Source organism: Pinus tabuliformis, chromosome 5_1, assembly GCF_031772625.1.
Source record: "Pinus tabuliformis cultivar Carrire ecotype Pingquan chromosome 5_1, CPIR1, whole genome shotgun sequence".
NCBI lineage: Eukaryota > Viridiplantae > Streptophyta > Pinopsida > Pinales > Pinaceae > Pinus > Pinus tabuliformis.
In genome coordinates this window covers 619522050-619541440 of record NC_142305.1, presented here as the reverse complement: position 1 = coordinate 619541440, position 19391 = coordinate 619522050, and the positions used below count along the sequence as shown (strand labels likewise).

Sequence of the window (19391 nt, the reverse complement as noted above, 5' to 3'; positions counted from 1 at the left end):
ACGAATCCCGAATCCACATGTCAGGTTACTTAGCCTAGATTTCATTTGATTCCATCGTCGCTAAGGTTTACCATACACCCTAGGGCCTAGACTACCTACACACCCTAAGTTTCAAGAGCTAGGGTTTCTATGAGGGAACGAATAGATTAGTGTTAGGATTTCCACATGATTAGGGTTACCAAATATCATCTAGGGTTTATAATCTTATATACCAACAACCTTCAACAAGATGAGGTTGACAAACCCTAAAAACAAGCAACAAGACCCTAATATATTTCATGTTAGACTATTTTATGTACCTTATAGGCAAGGACCATATACCTTAGATAACCATGATCATTGGAAGCTACTACAAAGCCTTTCACAATCCAAGGTACTGCTACTTCCATCGTTGTCATGATCTTTCCAAGAGCAATGCCAAATCAAGATGCTCTTCTTAAGATGACTAATTGTAGCTACAGTCCTTCAAGCTCGGTTTCAACACTTCTTCTAGCTTCAACAATTTTATAAAAGTATTTATCTCATATTGTTGACTTAAACAATAGGTTTCGTACCTATTTCAGGCTTTAGATCATGGAGCTCCTGAAGTTTTTATTGTGATAAGTTCTCTGTAGCCTTGAGATTTCGGTCTTTCAAATTTAGTAGATCTGGTACCAATTTATGTTGTCCTTCTCTAGCCTCAGATTCTTAGCATAGTCACTGAAATACCTTGAGACAAAGCTTTAAAATGCCTCTCCATCTTGCGAATTTGTATACTCTTCACATTGACTGCTTCCTATATGACCCTCTGGAGTAGGTACTTCTGTGACATCAGACCTCAAACTAGGGATTCACACTTTTACTGTGTATGCCTTGTAAAACTGGCTTAAAATTCTTCCAGAAAGTCGGCCTAGATTCTTTCACAAGGCATTTCCCACAATTGCCTATTGGACTATTTCTAGGCATCTGAAATTTTAGTTTCCTCCCTTTACAATATAACCACAGGACTAGGCTTCTTGGATCTCTAGGCCTTTTGTCTTTCTAAAAGAGTGATTACAGGATTTGTTTTTACCTTCTAAGGTCGTCGTTTTCTCTTACAGGACCCTCGACCCAGGTTAAGCCTCTTGTTCTGCCCTTTGAATCTCAAAACGAAAGATGATGAATTTTTTCAGCCTCTTCAAAGACCTGGGTCTCATGTACATGACTTGGTCTCGTTTTCAGAGGGCTGCATGATTGGAAGTATGCTCAGAAAAGCTAATTTTGTCTCTTCTAGATATCTCAGAAAAACTCGGATTCGAAGTCCAGGTCTGCGGCGTAGGATAAGGCTTCAACTATGCTTCTCGGATGTACTGACTGTAGTTTCTTTGCCTTCCAAGATTGCGGATCTCTGAGGTGATAAGATGGGTACTTGGGCTTATGCACAAAACTTTAGTCTCACTGTTGAATGCATTAAAAATAGCCCAATATAGTTCAGATCCTACTCTTAGAGGCTCGGACTTGAAGATACTTATAAACTTTGGCGTAAATCACATGTAGAAAGACCTTTGTCGACGCGTTTCGAACCAACCAGTGTGGTTCATCGTCAAGACAAGTTGAAGAAACAGATCCAGCTTTGCGTGATAAATAGTCTGAGCAGAGCCTCCAACAACTATCCAACGGCTAATTTTGACTTAGGGACCAGAGTCAAAAAGTCAAAGTTATATTCATACCCTAAGTCACCTGACACGGGGATTCGGGAGACGTAGGATTCGAGATTCGTGGTGTCGGATTTGGACACGCTGACCCCCCGGAACAGGACACATTATATATTATTTTATTAATATATATATATATATATATATATATATATATATATATATCTATATTTAAAAATATATACATATATATTAAAAATTAGATATTATCATATTTCTTACACAAATTTTAATTAATGATACAAATTTATTGATTTCAAACATAGATCTTCATCTATAGCTATTAGCATGCATAGTACATACAAAATTCAAATAAATGTCAGTGGTACTGGTCACATAAATGATAAATCTATTAAAAAATTAAATCATGATTCATAATTCATAACTGAAAGACAACTTACAACTACAAGATAGTAAGATAAACACACTGACAACTGTAGTTTTCTCATTAAGTCATCAAATCAAAATGTGTTACATAGGTAGTGTTGGTGCAATGCCAATGGCCAATAGAAATAGAAAATATAAAACAACTACAGGTATACAAGCCTCAAGGCATCAATCAACGTCAGAATCAGCATCACTATCCCCATCATGGTCCCCACTGCTCTCCTCTACATCCTCCTACTCCGCTGTATCCATAGTCGCCTTTGCATCTGCTGGTATGGAGGTTGACCCCTCTAAGTCATCAAATCTAACAGGCTCTAGCACTGGATCATTGAGATCCATGTTGGCCAATGCCAACTCAACAGTGGTGTCCAGACCCATATCATCAGGAACAGTGTTACTTGGGAGCGGGAGCGAAAACGGGAGCGGGAGTGACATATTCAGAAGCTCTTGGTTTGGTGCTCTTGATTAAATAGGAGTTCCATACCCTCATACATGACAAAATTAAATGGAAACATTGCAATCCCCCAATCCAAAAATCTTGAAAAACTGATAACTCTGCTGGATTTTGAATGAAATCTAAAATTCTACTTTCTCCATATGAAATCCAATGAGGCCGGAACCACTCTCAAACATCCTGAGTCATTTCATGGTAATGTTAAAAATTTAAGTAAAAGGATGAAAATGAAGATTAAGGAGAATGTCACTTTTACTTTAAGAATTTAACATTACCATGAATAACATATCAATACTAGGGCCTAGACTTGATCATGAAGCGGCCAAAATGATTTACTCCTTGCTCCAATAGCACAAATCACTTGCCAACAGCACAAATCACTTGCCAAATGACAATTTTAATGAGCAAACACGCCCTTTTCATTCTTGCGCTGAGCTTAGCGAGTCCTGGAAACCGGACACGTGTCCTAAAATCGCGACACGCTTTTGAAAATCGCGACACGCGTGTCCGAAACGGACACGACGTGTCCTGTGATTTGGACACGAATTCGGACCGAATCGTGTCGGATTCGGGATTCGCAGGGGGTTTAGGACGAATCTGGTGACTTAGTTCATACCTTTAAAATATGTATAAAAAATTATTATAAATAAATTAATTTTATAGGTGCTTGCGTTAATAGTTTAAAAAAGTTATTATTTAATAATTATAATAATAAGTTATTAGAAATATACAGTTATAGGAAGGCCTTTCATTTAATAACAATATATATAGGGTATTATTGAGAAATTTTTTTTAGTTAGAATATATATATATATATATATATATTAATTAAAAATAAAGAATAAAAAAAATGAAAAATGAAAAATAATAAAAATAAAATAAAAATAAGAATAAAATAAAAATAAAAATAAGAATAAAAATAAAATAATAAAAAAAATAAAAGATAAAAAAATAAACATAATAATAAAAATAAATGAATAAATAATAAAATAAAATAAATAAAAAAATATAATTAAGAACGTAGCTAGTAAAGGAAAAAGTTAGTTGTAAAAAAAATAAAAAATAAATAAAAAAATAAATATAATTAGGAACCTAGCTAGTAAAGGTAAAATTTGGTTGAAAATAAAAATAAAAAGTAATAATAATAATAATAAATTAAATAGATAAATAGAAAGAACGACACCAAGTAATAAAAACCATAGAGCAAGAAGGAAAAAACCTAGGAGGAAGGAAGGTTCCAAGGGAAACAATGGAAGCAAGAAAAGGATAAAAAAGGGGGGGGGAGAAGAAAAAGAAAGACTAAGACGAAAGGGCCAGGATCCAACAGCTACTGATCTTCCAGCTGTCATCTCTATTGAGATTGTTAGGCCTTCTTTCAATCTCAATAGCTTCCCTGAATTTACGATGATGGAACTGGGCAATTTTGGCAACAACCTTGGCCTCCTCTATACAAACCTGATGCTTGGTCTTTTCCACATGCTCTGCTAACGCTGAAGACTTGGTTCTCCCAAGTCTTAGGTTTTTATTACTTGGTGCCGTTCTTTCTATTTATCTATTTAATTTTTTTATTTATTATTATTATTATTATTTTTTTCCAACCAACTTTTACCTTTACTAGCTAGGTTCCTAATTATATTTATTTATTTAATTTTTTTTTTTTTTTACAACTAACTTTTTCCTTTACTAGCTACGTTCTTAATTATATTTTTTTTATTTATTTTATTATATTATTTATTCATTTATTTTTATAATTATGTTTATTTTATTTATTTATTTTTTTTTGTTTTATTTTGTTTTATTTTTATTTTTATTTTATTTTTATTTTTATTCTTATTTTTATTATTTTTCATTTTTCATTTTTTTTTAGTCTTTATTTTTAATTTATATATATATATATATATTTTTTAATATATATATTCTAACAATTTTTTTTTTCTCAATAATACCCTATATATATTATTATTAAATGAAAGGCCTTCCTATAACTGTATATTTCTAATAACTTATTATTTTAATTATTAAATAATAACTTTTTTAAACTATTAACGCAATCACCTATAAAATTAATTTATTTAGATCAAGGGGTCAAGGCTCAAGGGTCAAGGATGGGGCCCCATCAAGGCTGGTCGAAGGCTCACTCACTGAGCCGAAGGCTCAATCACTTGCCCTTCGGTAAGACTATTTATTTATTATGGAACTTACCCGAAGGGCAAGTGATTGAGCCTTCGACTCAGTGAGTGAGCCTTCGGCCAGACTTGATGGGGCCCCATCCTTGACCCTTGAGCCTTGACCCCCTTGATCCTTGAGCCTTCGGCCAGCCTTGATGGGCCCCATCCTTGACCCTTGAGCATTGATCCCTTCGGCCAACCTTGATGGGCCCCATCCTTGACCCTTGAGCGTTGATCCCTTCGGCCAACCTTGATGGGGGCCCCATAACCCCCACCTTCAAACATCCAAAAGATCCCTCTAAGAACCTTATTAGTGTATGATCCTCAAATGGGTGAATCATCGTATGTACCGCTTCCTCATTATAGCTACTGTAGATGGTCAGATTCATGAGTTGTATGTGCAGATATAGTGGAGTTATTACGCTCGATACTTATCTGAATAAATATCGGAATTATCGGAAAATTATTAGTGGGGGGTTGTGGGGGTACTCCTTTATTATTTGGGGTGTGTCAGCTTCATCTTTTTTTTGGGGCTATTTTAGAACTTTTGGTGGTTTTGGATTATGTATATTCTGATTTTATTCGAATTTTATTATAGTAAGTCAAATTTACCCACACCATAACCAAAAGTAGTGCTTTTAAGGCTTTATTTTATAGCTTCTTTCTTCTTCGTTCTTCTTCTTTTATCATTTTTCATTTGATTGTTCATTTCGTTATAGGGAATGCCTTGATCTCATTATACTTTTTTTACCCTTCTCAACTCACTGTATGCGGCCTACTTCCGTAAGTGGCTTAGTGAGTGCCAGTTCTTGCTCCAGCATGAGAGTTCCATTTTAGGGAAGGACGACGTACTACGATATCTTCCGTTTCGTCGAGCCCTGCTTTGGTCTCTGGTTTGATGGTTGTGTCAAATAAGTGATGGGACCAAATAAGCGGTCCCATTCGTCCTTCTTCATAGAATACATGTATGCAAGTGTTCGTTGTTCCTTTCCCCGTCTGTCCCGAAAATACTAAAAAAGCATTTCCAGTTGGGGCAATTTTTTTTTTAATAAGATCTCGATGAGTTCAACAATGAGTTCTATGCCAGATGTCTCGAGATCTATATATGTCCATCTATGAAGATCTTTCTATGGATACATAAGGTCCTCTCCCTTATGGTCGAGCGTGCACATACAACTCATGAATCTGACCCTCTACAGTAGCTATAATGAGGAAGCGGTACATACGATGATTCACCCATTTGAGGATCATACGCTAATAAGTTCTTGGAGGGATCTTTTGGATGTTTGAAGGTGGGGGTTATGGGGCCCCCATCAAGGTTGGCCGAAGGGATCAACGCTCAAGGGTCAAGGATGGGGCCCATCAAGGTTGGCCGAAGGGATCAACGCTGAAGGGTCAAGGATGGGGCCCATCAAGGCTGGCCGAAGGCTCAAGGATCAAGGGGGTCAAGGCTCAAGGGTCAAGGATGGGGCCCCATCAAGGTTGGCCGAAGGCTCACTCACTGAGCCGAAGGCTCAATCACTTGCCCTTCGGGTAAGACTATTTTTTATACATATTTTAAAGGTATGAATATAACTTTGACTTTTTGACTCTGGTCCCTAAGTCAAAATTAGCCGTTGGATAGCTGTTGGAGGCTCTGCTCAGACTATTTATCACGCAACGCTGGATCTGTTTCTTCAACTTGTCCTGACGATGAACCACACTGGTTGGTTCGAAACACATCGACAAAGGTCTTTCTACATGTGATTTACGCCGAAGTTCTTAACAACTATTATCAATCACAGAAGCCTCAATTCAATAAATACTTATAAACTGTCTTTCTTCCTGCACTGAGACAAAGATAAACTATCTTTCTTCTGATCTTCTAGCTGCCAATGACTGACCTTAGCTCTGATACCATGTTGGAAAACTGATAAGGGTGGCATATTAGTTAATCTTTTTCTATTACATGACTTTTACTTATGACATTGTATTCTTCTTGTGATATGCATGCTTATGTTCTTATCATTAAATAAATGCCAAACCATAAAGATCAAATCATAAAGAGTGAGACACCAGAAATAGGCTCCAAGCCAGGGAAAAAACTCCACAAAGGGGAAAACCCACAAGAACTTCTTCTTATAGAATCATTTCAAAGGAGACTTCCAAGACCAAACCCTAGACTAGGGCTCATGGGTACTTGGGCTTATGCACAAAACTTTAGTCTCACTATTGAATGCATTAAAAATAGCCCAAAATAGTTCGGATCCTACTCTTAGAGGCTAGGACTTGAAGATACTTATAAACTGTCTTTCTTCCTGCACTGAGGCAAAGATAAACTATCTTTCTTGTGATCTTCTAGCTGCCAATGACTGACCTTAGTTAATCTTTTTCTATTACATGACTTTTACTTATGACATTGTATTCTTATTGTGATATGCATGCTTATGTTCTTATCATTAAATAGATGCCAAACCATAAAGATCAAATCATAAAGAGTGAGACACCAGAAATAGGCTCCAACCCAGGTAAAAAAACTCCACAAAGGGGAAAACCCACAAGAACTTCTTCTTATAGAATCAATTTCAAGGGAGACTTCCAAGACCAAACCCTAGACTAGGGCTCTCAACAAGATCAAGTCGACTAGCCTGCCTTCCAACACACAATTTTTTAAAGATAGCGAAGTAGACATTCTCCAAGAAGTGGCTCTTCTAGCCTTATGGTTCCATAGACAAATTCTGCAACCTTCCTTTGCAACTTCGGATCTGAAGCAATGCCTAGAAACACTAGGCCTCTTGCATATGTAAGTTGTCCCAAGCAAATATAACAGAGATTCAAACCTTCATGCTTCTCTTCCCATTCTCGGCTCTTCTAGCCTCTTCGCACTACTTGTCTTGGCTGCAGATCAGATCAGATATATGCGCACTTGTGTGTACCAAAGGAGGTCGATGTCCCCTTCTTATATAGCCTTTCTGAGTGGCTCTTTAAGCCCACTCTATGCTGACTTAGCAATGCTGGCCGACTTCTTCTTGGTAACCCTCTAGACACTTCCAAATACAATAATAATATTTCTTCCTTTGATACAAGTGCCCAAATGGGTCTTTTACAATATGACAATGACCATGACTCATGACAAAAACCTAGAAGCATTCAATGGATGCTTGACCTAGTGACCAAAGACATAAGCATGAAATCCATGCTTCATAAATAATTTTTCTTTTACATTTTCTTTCTTCTTTTGATCAATATATAGGAATTACATCAAGACATGAGTCAAATGTCAGTTATGAAGAGTGAAACTAGTTACAGTCTTCAACACATAGGAGGGTTGGCAAGGTGACTGTGGCCAACCTCCTAGTTACCGAAATATATCTTCTCAGTTTTTGGGGTTTTTACACATAGGATGACAGGTTGAGCGATAACAGTTCTGTTAGGATGACAGGTTGAGTGACAACAGTTCTGTTATTCACACTCCATTTACTATCTAAAATCACAGTTATCTGTGAAGTGCTGCACTGCCAGCTCATCAAATATGGATTCTGAATTTCTGTTGCTAAGGAATTTTAAATAGTAGAAATGCTGGGTATGGGTGCACTGGAACTCATAGTTGCACTGAAACGCTTTCTAAGTCCCATAAACATTCATGATCTTCCTGTAGATTTTGGTCATAATTTTATGCATATACTATACCTTTCAAGGTACTGAAGTAGCCACATCTTTTGATTTCTGTTTCTCATTTTCCTGCAGTTAGAAGAATTATTTTCTTCTTTTCCATCTTGGTTTGTATTGGGCTATCAATATCTATACAAGCCCATCTCAACATTCTCTTCTCTCAATACCTCTACAAACCCATCTCAACATTCTCCTCTCTCAATACCTCTACAGACCCATCTCAACATTCTCCTCTCTCGATACCTATACAACCCCATCTTGGCTCAAGTGACTCCAGAATCATTGATTATTTACTCCTTTCCTATAGTTATCTTCTGTTTACAGTCATACTTGTTTTGGAGCTTTTTAATTTCATAATAATGTTGTGCCTTAGACTTCAGTGGGAACCACAAATGGTAAACCTATGAAACCCTTTTGACATCCTTTGCACTCTCAACTTCTCTGATCTTGCCATTAAAATTGTATTGCTTTACTGTATCTTGATCATCCTGAAACTATGTCACGAACAATGTACACGAATCAGTTGATTTGATTTTCAAGAGCATGCTCATGAGCTTAAAATTTTAATAAAGGTGTATAAATTTTGAAGCAACAAGCAGTTTTACCTAGAATGCTGCTGGTTATAAACATTTATTTTATGTTTATTGATGGCATTGACCTAAAATATTGTTTCTTATGATTGTTTGGATTAGTGATTTTGTAGAAAAGAAAATTGAATAAGCATTGTCAAGAGCATATGCTTAAATTTGCATCACCCATTTTTCATCATAATGTTGACTGTTATACTTATGCAGGCTGCTGGGTTGTTTCCTTCATTTGATATCTTGGCTTTATACTCGAGGCTGCATCCAAATTATACATTCTATTCAGTTCTGGTAAGCATAGCTAGATAGCATTACTTATAAAAATGTACATGTACACATGATGTTCCCTTGGAAGTAAATTGCACACGTTGAAGCTGGTTTAACAGATCTTGTTTTGATCACTGCATTATAGACATCATAACCCGCAGAATGTATCTTAACAAGTCACTGGTTAACACAATGGGAGACAAGATAGATGTAAGAGACCATAACAAGGTACTCAACAAGTATTTTTTAAGGTGTCAGTTGCAATACGACACAAGTACACAAACCATAGCTTATAGACTGAAAAATAATGACACAAGTTGCCATCCACTGTTGGCATGATCCCAACAATATCCAAATTCACCTTGTGACTAGATTGACAATACCTGTGACCATGTTGCTCAACCTTGCCAAGTTCCTATCCCCAAGATGTTGGCATTGTTTGGCTCATCGTCAACATCCCAGATAGTTTATAGAATGATCCATCTCTGATGCCCGCTGCTACCAAACTCCTTTGAGTGGACGCAACTCTTGTCCATCTCCACTCCATAATAGGAAATCGACTGAGTTAGCTTGATAAGGTCTAGCACTGCATGAGTCATACATGCAAGTCAGATGCAAATCAAACTCGTGAGTTTCCTGAGTCAAATTCGGTTGTCTGTGTATGAAAGGCACATAAAGTTGTATATATTATAATCTATGGACATTGAACAAGTTATTATTGAAGATTTGCATTATATGTACATTTTAAAGTTTGAAATTCAGGAAAAATATCCTTTTTTTCTGAAATTTAGTGTATTTTAATTTAATTTATTTATTGTGTTTTTCTCAAGTTCTTTTATGAGTCTGAATCAAACTATTTCTCTTGGGGCTTAGGGATTTCGTGTTTGAGTCAAATCTGGTAAATTAAATAATGCCTCTTGCAAAGTGTTGCTATTGCCTTACAATGGTTACTTGTTCTCGTCAAAGATGATTGTGACATCAACATTTGTTATCTTGCTAATAGACAATAGGTTTCTTTATCTCTGGAAGACAAAGCTCATTGTTGATTGCCTTGACATCGTGGTCTGGAATCTAATTTTCATGGTCTACTAATCTTTTACATAGCGTTTGTACTCATCTACACTTGTCCTTTTCTTCCTGTCTTGATCTTCCTGTATTAAGAGAACTATTCATTATCAAAGTCATGGACATTGCTATCAAAATCTGACCCAACTAACCATCTTCACTTGCTATGTTTTCTTGAATGGTCTTTTCTACCCTTATTCATTCTGGATATTAGCTCCTTTTATGTCCTGCCCACTAACATCCATGGAGAACAATATTCTTGTGTTGGCACTTGTTGAGTCTGTTGTACTAGAGGTTGTTTGCAGATAGAGTACAAACACTCTTGTTAAGTCTTTCATGGTTTGTCACGTACTCTCTTACTGTAGTTGTCTCCCTGTCAAATTATTGATGTCTAGAGAATACAGGATGTTCTCCAGAGATATCACCCCCTATTCTTCCTTCAATAACTTCACACTGACATAAGCTAACTGTGTGACCAACTTCTTCATGTGCTCTAAATAAACTGTGATCGACATTCCATCAACGATCTTGGAATGATCGTACTCGTGTCTAAAAAAATGTTGATTCACCATGTTCCTCGTGTCATACATATTGGCAAGAGCTTCCAATACTTCTTTCATATATTTATGCTTACAGTGAAATTCCCTAGTTTCAAGATTCAGAATGGTGATTGACCTGGCTATTCCGCCGTTAATCAACCATGCTAGGGTCATGTTCATTTTCTTCTGTGGTCATTTTCCATGGTTGTTTCCCCAAGAGATATAACTCCATTTTGAATTACCTTGTGTTATAATTCTTTCCACAAAACAGCCCATCCACTTTAATTTCTGATATTTCCAATCCTATCAGTTTTTCTCAGCTCAATCTACACAACTCTCAATGACTCACAAATCGTTGAACTTACAAAGTTTTGACTGAAAGGCAGTTCTCTAACCCAAAGATCACGATCACAAGAACTCCACTAGGCACCTTATGACTCTAATACCAGTTATTGGGACATGCAGAAGACCAGCATTCTCTTTAGTCCCATTTGAGTCAATTTATGGCACAACTATGTTAAAAACACATGCACAATGGAAATTGCATCTGCACTCACAAGATCATCTAGTATATGCTATTAAGCATACACCTTATTACTGATCAAACTAGCAGGGGACCTAAAGGGGATCCCTAGGCCAAGGGCAACAAATGGAGACTTTAGCCTACTGTCACCTTAGCTAAGGCTCCCTTCTATTTACGGACTTTCCCCGATGGGAGGATAAGTCAATGAAATGATGTGACCCTAATAATCCCTTTCTTAGAAGAGTCAAAAAGATAAGGCTTGCTTGCTTTCTAAGCAAGGTACAATGTCTTCTAGGGAAAGGAAGTGAGGATTCAAGGGTTAGGTTTATGGGATATGACTTATGAAGGGACTTCTCAATCCCTAAAATCCCTATTATAATTGGTATCCCGGATGGTTCTGAAAGAGTTATCTTTTCAAAGGAATGGGAAGAGACGGGACCAAGTGGACTCGGTCCAGGCTAGGGGGAATGAGTATAGAAACCAATGATGTTCTTATTCTAGACAATGTGGGAAAGGATCAAAGAAATAATTTTCACTTGAAGGTGTTGATTTGACCCTTTGAGGTACTAGCCTTGGGGATGCTATGGCAAAATTTGATCCCGGAGCTAGGGCTTGGCTTTCTTCCCAACTCCACTGTTGGAATGGATTCAAAACTGGAGGAGAGCTTGAGGAAAGACCACTACATGAGACCCTAGGAGATTGAACTTTTTGGAGTGCTAGTTTGTCGGGAAAATGATGCCCTAGGTACCCCAACTTGGCTAGACTTGGAAGGAGGTGAAAGAATGTGATTTTTGGTGACAACCTTTTGGTAGATCAGTGCCTAATTTTTGGGAGAATGGAGTCTATGATGAATATGAGTAGGATTTCTTGATTCCTAATCAAGGAGGCCTCAAGATCACTTCGCTAGCCTTCTAGTTCAAGGAGAAACAACTTTGCAGCTTTTATACTTTGATGCACAAAGGGAATGGCTTATCAAGGTCAAATTCTTTGATAGAATTACCCTTAGGAGATTATATTACATGGCCCATACATTGAGAGATGCTACAATAGAGACAAAATTCCACAATTTGTTGATTTGGGGTCGCATCGGATGTGCTCTAGCCATGAAATTTGGTGGAGAGGTTGGGGCACATGGGATCTCCAATACCCAGAAAATTTTTGGGCAGATTCTAAACAGATTAGGAGATATTAATAATTAATATTTTAAATGGAGTCCTTAAGTCTAAACTTAGGGAAAATAAAATATTAATGTGTATTAATATGAATCTGTGTTAAAATGGTCCAAAAGACATAGATCAAGCCAGATCTAATCTTAGTCGTTGATTAGGGACTTAATTATCCAAACAGGTCACCTTGGGAAAATCATCATAACTTTCTCTTTGAGCATCAGATTGAATTTTTGTAAGAAGTTTTTGAAAGAGGACGGACTGTAGTTTTTTGGGTACCATTTTCAGAACCTAAGGTTGAAACAGTGACTCGCGGCACGTCATACAAGTTCGCTCTACTGAACAAGTCTATACTCAGGTCATCGTGGGAGAATTGGCATAACTCTTCATTGGAGAATCCAATCTTGATCAGACTTACGGAGTTAGAAATATTACTCAGGGGGTTACCATAGGAAGAAATTTCAGACCTTGGAGATCCAAAATTACAGAAATACATCAGATTCAATATCAAGATCCTACAAAGTGAAAAAAAAAGGTGTGTAGTTTTTTTAAAATTTTTGCATAAGCTTGGTTTGAAAAATTAGTTTGAAGGAATTCAAAGGGTATAATGAAGCATTATTATCAATAATTGATGCCCTGAAGAAAGAAAATGGAAACACCTAGTAAGCAACTTGAAAGCTCTAGCATGACTCATGAAGAAGAGGAAGAAATGCAACATGATATATCAAAATTACGAGACCCAGTGCAACAAATGTCACTCGCACAAAAAGTAATAGTATCTAAGATGGATGGTTTAAAGAAAGACGTAGAAGCTAAGATGTATGGCGTGGAAGTTAAGATGGATGGTTTAAAGAAAGGCGTAGAAGCTAAGATGAATGACGTGGAAGCTAAGATGGACGACGTGGAAGCTAAGATGGACGATTTGAAGACAAGCATGGAATATTTGAAGACAGATTTGAAGACAAGCATGGAAGATTTGAAGACAGATTTGACAAAGTTTCTATAAGAAATTCTTATTAATGGCAAAAGGGTAGTAAAGGAAACTCATGATGAGAACAAAATAAATGTTAATCATGATTTCATAGACTCTAACACTGGATCAAAGAACCACCATGTTCTAAAGATAGATATGAGGAAGTTTGATGACAAGGATCTCAGAACATGGATACTACAGATGGAGCAATTTTTCGATCTCCATAATGTGCAAAACACACAAAAGGTATGCATTGCAACTTTATATTTGGAACCAAATCAGTTTGTATGGTATCGATGGCTTTGCTCTCGTAAACAAATTGTCACTTGGGTTATTTTGATGGATGAAATGATAGCACATTATGAAGATACAAAAAGCAACACTTTTTTTAGCCAATTGATAAATCTCAAACAAAAGGGTTCAATGATGGAGCACATTGAGGACTTCCAAAAATTGAATATAAGGGTAAAAGATATTCCAGAGGAGCATAGGATTGATGTGTTCGTAGGGACTTTAAAAGATAACATCCAACATGAGGTTCGTCTTTGGGAACCAGATTCATTGGAGAAGGCATTCAGGTTGGCAAGAAAAATGGAAAGCAAAATTATGGCAACAAGGAAGCCTACCACTCACAATCATAAAGATGGAAGTGTTGCTACCCCTAGCCATCCACAACCTACAAGGTTGACACCACAACAATTGGAAGAAAAAAGAGCAAAAGGGCTTTGTTACAGTTGTGATAGAAAATACACTAAAGGTCATAATTGTGCCGAGAAAAAATTATTTTACATAGATTGTGAAGAGGAGGAAGAAAATGAACAAGAAACATCAAAAGAAGAGGATATACACCAGGAACAAACTCTAGAAAAAGAAGAAATGAATCCGACCATATCTTGTAATGCATTGGCTGGAATTACCACTCCTCAAACTATCAAGATAGAAGGGCATATCGAGAAGAAAAAGGTAATAGTGTTGATTGATTCGAGAAGTACCCATAATTTTATTCATTGTAAGATGGCCAAGGAATTGAATTGCTTCCTATATCCAGCACCAGAGTGTCAAGTGATGGTTGCAAGTGGATGAACCATAAATTGCACAGGAAAGTGCCATAATATCATGCTATCCATGGGAGAATATGTCTTGAATAGCCCAATGCTTTCCATTCCAATGGGTGGTGCTGATGTTGTACTAGGAGTCCAATGACTACAATCCTTGGGTACAATAGCTTTTAATTTTCAAGAACTTTTCATGAAATTCTCTGTAGAAGGAAAGGAAGTTGAATTAAGGGGTATTGCAGGGAAACCAGGAAAGATAATTAGCTCTAACAGAATGACAAAGCTTCTAAAGAAAGAACAACGAGGCATAATTGCACAATTATGTTCACTAGAGGTTCCCACATCGAAACCATCCATTTCTCCAGATCTCCAAAAAGTCTTGGACAATCATTCCAAGGTATTTGAGACTCTCAAAGGCCTCCCACCTATTCATGATCATGATCATGCTATCAATTTGATTCCAGGAAGTGTTCTCCCAAACATCAGGCCTTACAGATATCCCTATGTCCAAAAGAGTGAAATTGAATGTATGGTTGCAGAAATGCTAGAGGCTGGTATAATTCAACCTAGTTAAAGTTCTTTCTCTGCTCCAGTAGTATTGGTTCACAAGAAGTATGGATCATGGCACATGTGTCTAGATTATAGGGAGCTCAACAAGATAAATTTCCCATTCCTATCATTGATGAATTATTGGATGAATTGCATGGATCAATTTACTTCACCAAGTTGGATCTTCGTTCAAGATATCATCAAATCAGAATGAAGACTGAAGACATTCCAAAAACAACATTTAGAACTCATGAGGGTCATTATGAATTTTGGTCATGCCTTTTGGCCTTACTAATGCATTTTCTACATTTCAAGGTTTGATGAATTCCATTTTCAAACCCTTCCTTGTAAATTTTGTGTTAGTATTTTTTGATGATACACTAATCTATAGCAAGTCTTGGAAGGATCATGTCCAACATGTTGACATGGTGCTCAAACTATTGGAGGAGAAACAATTATATGCAAAAATCTCCAAATGTTTCTTTGGAGTACAAGAGGTGGTATATCTGGGTCATATTGTGTCTCATGAAGGTGTTAAAGTAGACCCTAGCAAAATTAAAACCATAAAGGAATGGAAAATCCCCACATCCATAAAACATCTACGAGGATTTCTCGGGTTGACAGGGTATTATCGCAAGTTTGTTAAGAATTATGGGAGAATAGTAGCACCTCTAACAACATTATTGAAGAAAGATGCATTCTCATGGACTCTGGAAGCAACAAAGGCCTTTGAACATCTTAAAGAGGAAATGTGCCAAGCACCAATCTTAACTACACCAGACTTCACAAAAACCTTTATTGTGAAATGTGATGCCTCACGAAATGGAATTGGTGCTGTTTTAATGCAAGAAGAAAGACCCATTGCTTTCGAAAGTCGTCCAATCAAAGGAAAGTATTTACACAAATCTATTTATGAGAAGGAAATGCTGGCAATACTACATGCGCTTAAGAAATGGCTACCCTACCTAATGGGAAGACACTTCAAGGTAAAAAACGAATCATGATAGTCTTAAATACTTTTTAGAACAAAGATTATCTTCAGAAGAGCAGCAAAAATGGGTCACAAAGATGTTGGGCTATGACTTTGAAATCATCTACAAAAAAGGGAAGCAAAATGTTGTGGCAGATGCACTCTCAAGAAAGGATGAGGATGTAGAAAAATTTCTTTGCGCCATTTCTATTATCCAACCAGATTGGATAAACGAAGCAAGGGATGAATGGAAGAATGACGAGGAAGTGTGGGCACTCATTCAAAAGATACAACAAGATCCCAGTGCATCTAATACATTTAGCTGGGAAAATGATTCGTTATGGTACAAGGATTGGTTATACCTATGTAAGAATTCCCAACTCAAACAAAAGATTCTTAGGGAATTGCACACCTCTCCCTTAGGAGGGCACTCAGGATTTCTAAAAACCTACCACAGGGTTAAGAAGGATTTTTTTTGGGATGGCCTTAAATCGGATATTCAAAAGTTTGTGGTAGAATGTTTGGTTTTCGAACAAAATAAAGTTGAAACAATTAAGACCCCAAGACTATTACAACCTTTATCGATTCCAAGCCAACGTTGGGAGGAGGTTTTAATGGATTTTATCACAGGTTTACCCAAGTTCGAAGGAAAGAGTGTTATCATGGTGGTAGTTGACAGACTTACCAAGTATGCACACTTTTGTGCATTATCTCATCCACTTAAAGTGAGTACAGTTTCTACTGCATTTATGGAAACAATTCAAAAGCTACATGGAAACCCAAAGATTATTGTAAGCGACAGAAATCCCATTTTCACTAGAAATTTTTGGACAGAATTATTTTCTTGTCTCGATACTCAGTTAGCTCATAGCTTATCTTATCATCCTCAATCTGATGGGCAAATTGAGATAGTAAACAAATGTTTGGAAGGATATCTTCGTTGCTTTGTATCTGATAAACAGACACAATGGGTCAAATGGTTGCCTTTGGTTGAATGGTGGTATAACACTTCCTTCCATATTGCAACAAAAATGACCCTATTTATGGCACTTTATGGATATCATCCACCATCCATCACCTCATATTTAAGAGAAAATTCTAAGGTTCAAGTAGTGGAAGATCACATCGAGCATCAGCAACAAGTTCTCCAACTCTTAAAGGATAACCTCACCTTGGCATACAACAGGCAGATCAACATTGCAGCGAAAAAAGTTTTGATGTAGGTGATTGGGTATTCCTATGGCTACAACCATATAAACAAATGTCCCTCAAGCAAGCTAAGAAGGATAATAAATTATCATCAAAGTATTATGGTCCGTACAAGGTGTTGCAAAAGATAGGTACTATGGCATACAAATTGGAGCTTCTTGCAGCTTCCCGAGTGCACCCAGTTTTCCATGTTTCATGCTTAAAGAAGGTTATAGCCTTATAGGTGACAAGATTCCAATTCAAACAATATTTCCAGAACTTGATGAGGAAGGAAAAATCGTATTGGAACCTGAAGCAGTCAAAGAAACAAGAAATTGAAAACTACAAAATCGATCAATTTCAAAGTATCTCATTAAGTGGAAGAACTTACCCATTGAAGATTCCACATGGGAGGATGAGAATTTTATACAGAAGCATCCAGAACTACTCAAGCGTTGAGGACAACACTTTTTTGAAGGAGAGGGGCATGTTAGGTCCCTAGTGATTCCCCCATTACTATTGTCATTGTATCCCTTATTGTTATTATTGTGCCCCATAGAATCCCACTATTGTTATTTTTGTGCCTTTATATTATTATTGTTAGGTCGGCTTGGTTATATTGTGACCCCTTAGACTCCTATATATAGAAAAGAGGTTTTGTCATTTGTAACATCCAAAAATTGTTCGTTTGTGTAATGCAAAGGAGGTTGCCCCCTCGAAGAGGCTGAATTCTAAGGCGTTGATCTATATTTTCTATCTTTTTGTGAGCTGGTTTTATAACAATGTGCCAGGATTGGAGATGAACTTACTTTCCATGTCACAACTACAAGGCAAGGGCTATGACATCTACTTCATCAAGGAAAATGTATACGTCAAACACCCGAGCTGGAAAAAGAAAGTGCAAATCGGGATCAAAAGTAATCGGTTGTACATATTACAACTAGAATCTCCAATGGCACTAATAGGCAGTCATGGGAACAAAGACTTGAATGAACTATGGCACAGAATGATGGGTCACTTACACCATGGAGCTCTTAGAATTCTTAGGAGCATTGTAACAGGAGTTTCGGATCTGAGTATGGAACGAGATGATGTATGCAGGGGATGTGCTCTAGGCAGTATGCCAAGGCGACATTTCCTAGGAGCAACCACAGGGCCAAGAGTGTACTAGGATTGATACACTCAGATATCTGCGGATCCAGTGTTACTTGGGAGCAGGAGCGAAAGCAGGGAGCGGGAGTGAAAACAGGTGCGGGAGCGACATTTTCAAAAGCTTCCGGTTTGGGAGCGAATCCAGGAGCTTTTTTTATATAATATATATAATTTTTCATATTTTTATATGTTGATACATATATGTCAACAAAAACATGTAGAATTATGAATTAGATATAAAAAACATAAAAAAACATAGATTGAACCATATAACAACAATCATCTAGAAGTTATAATCTTCATCAACCACGTTCACAAGTTAGTAACATAGTAACATACAGCATATTGAGTCTCGTGATTCATCAATCTTAAAGTTTCAAGCTTTCAAAATTCAATATATAACATTTATCATCATTGATCACCAAAGTTGTACTTGTAAGCTTAGTGTAACCATTACAACAAATAATATCTAACATGAAATGAAATGAAAGTGAAACAACTTTCAACTTTCATGAAGCATCATATTCATAATTCATTACTAATGACTTATAATTGCCAACTTCAAACTTAAATTGTCATATATTGTTTAAAAAAATATCATAATAAATATGAAAGAGTCAATAGGTATAAAAGCTACTAGAAACTAGAAGAGACAAGTAAATCTATTATCTATTGCTTATGCTTGGGCCTCTTGCCACCACGAGAAATGTCTAGTTTTTTAGTCTTGTTGGAAAATCAAGATCTTTGTCATTAATATCACCCTCTAAGCATTAATATCCAGAGGTATATTTGTCATTACCTTTGTATCTGTATAGGGATCTTTGTCATTAATATCACCTTCTAAGCATTAACGTAAGATAGAGAAAGCATAGCATGTCAAGTCAAGATTTTGTTTGAGTGATGCATACATTTTTAGGAGGGTCATGATAGAGGAGTTCGACAATCAATGTCACTAACATCAAGGTACATAGAGGGATTGGTGCTCTTGATTAAATACGAGTTCCATACCCTAATACATGACAAAATT

At 36.7% G+C, this 19391-nt stretch overlaps 1 protein-coding gene across 2 annotated transcripts in view; it reads left to right on the top strand.

Moving 5' to 3' along the window:
- Positions 1-19391, top strand: part of ATSUV3 (ATP-dependent RNA helicase) — a 405120-nt gene that overhangs the window by 318991 nt on the left and 66738 nt on the right. For both annotated transcript variants that reach the window (XM_089432621.1, XM_089432620.1), the window contains one exon: positions 9128-9208. In XM_089432621.1, coding sequence (XP_089288747.1) covers positions 9128-9208 — 81 coding nt within the window. The remainder of the gene's footprint in view (positions 1-9127; positions 9209-19391) is intronic.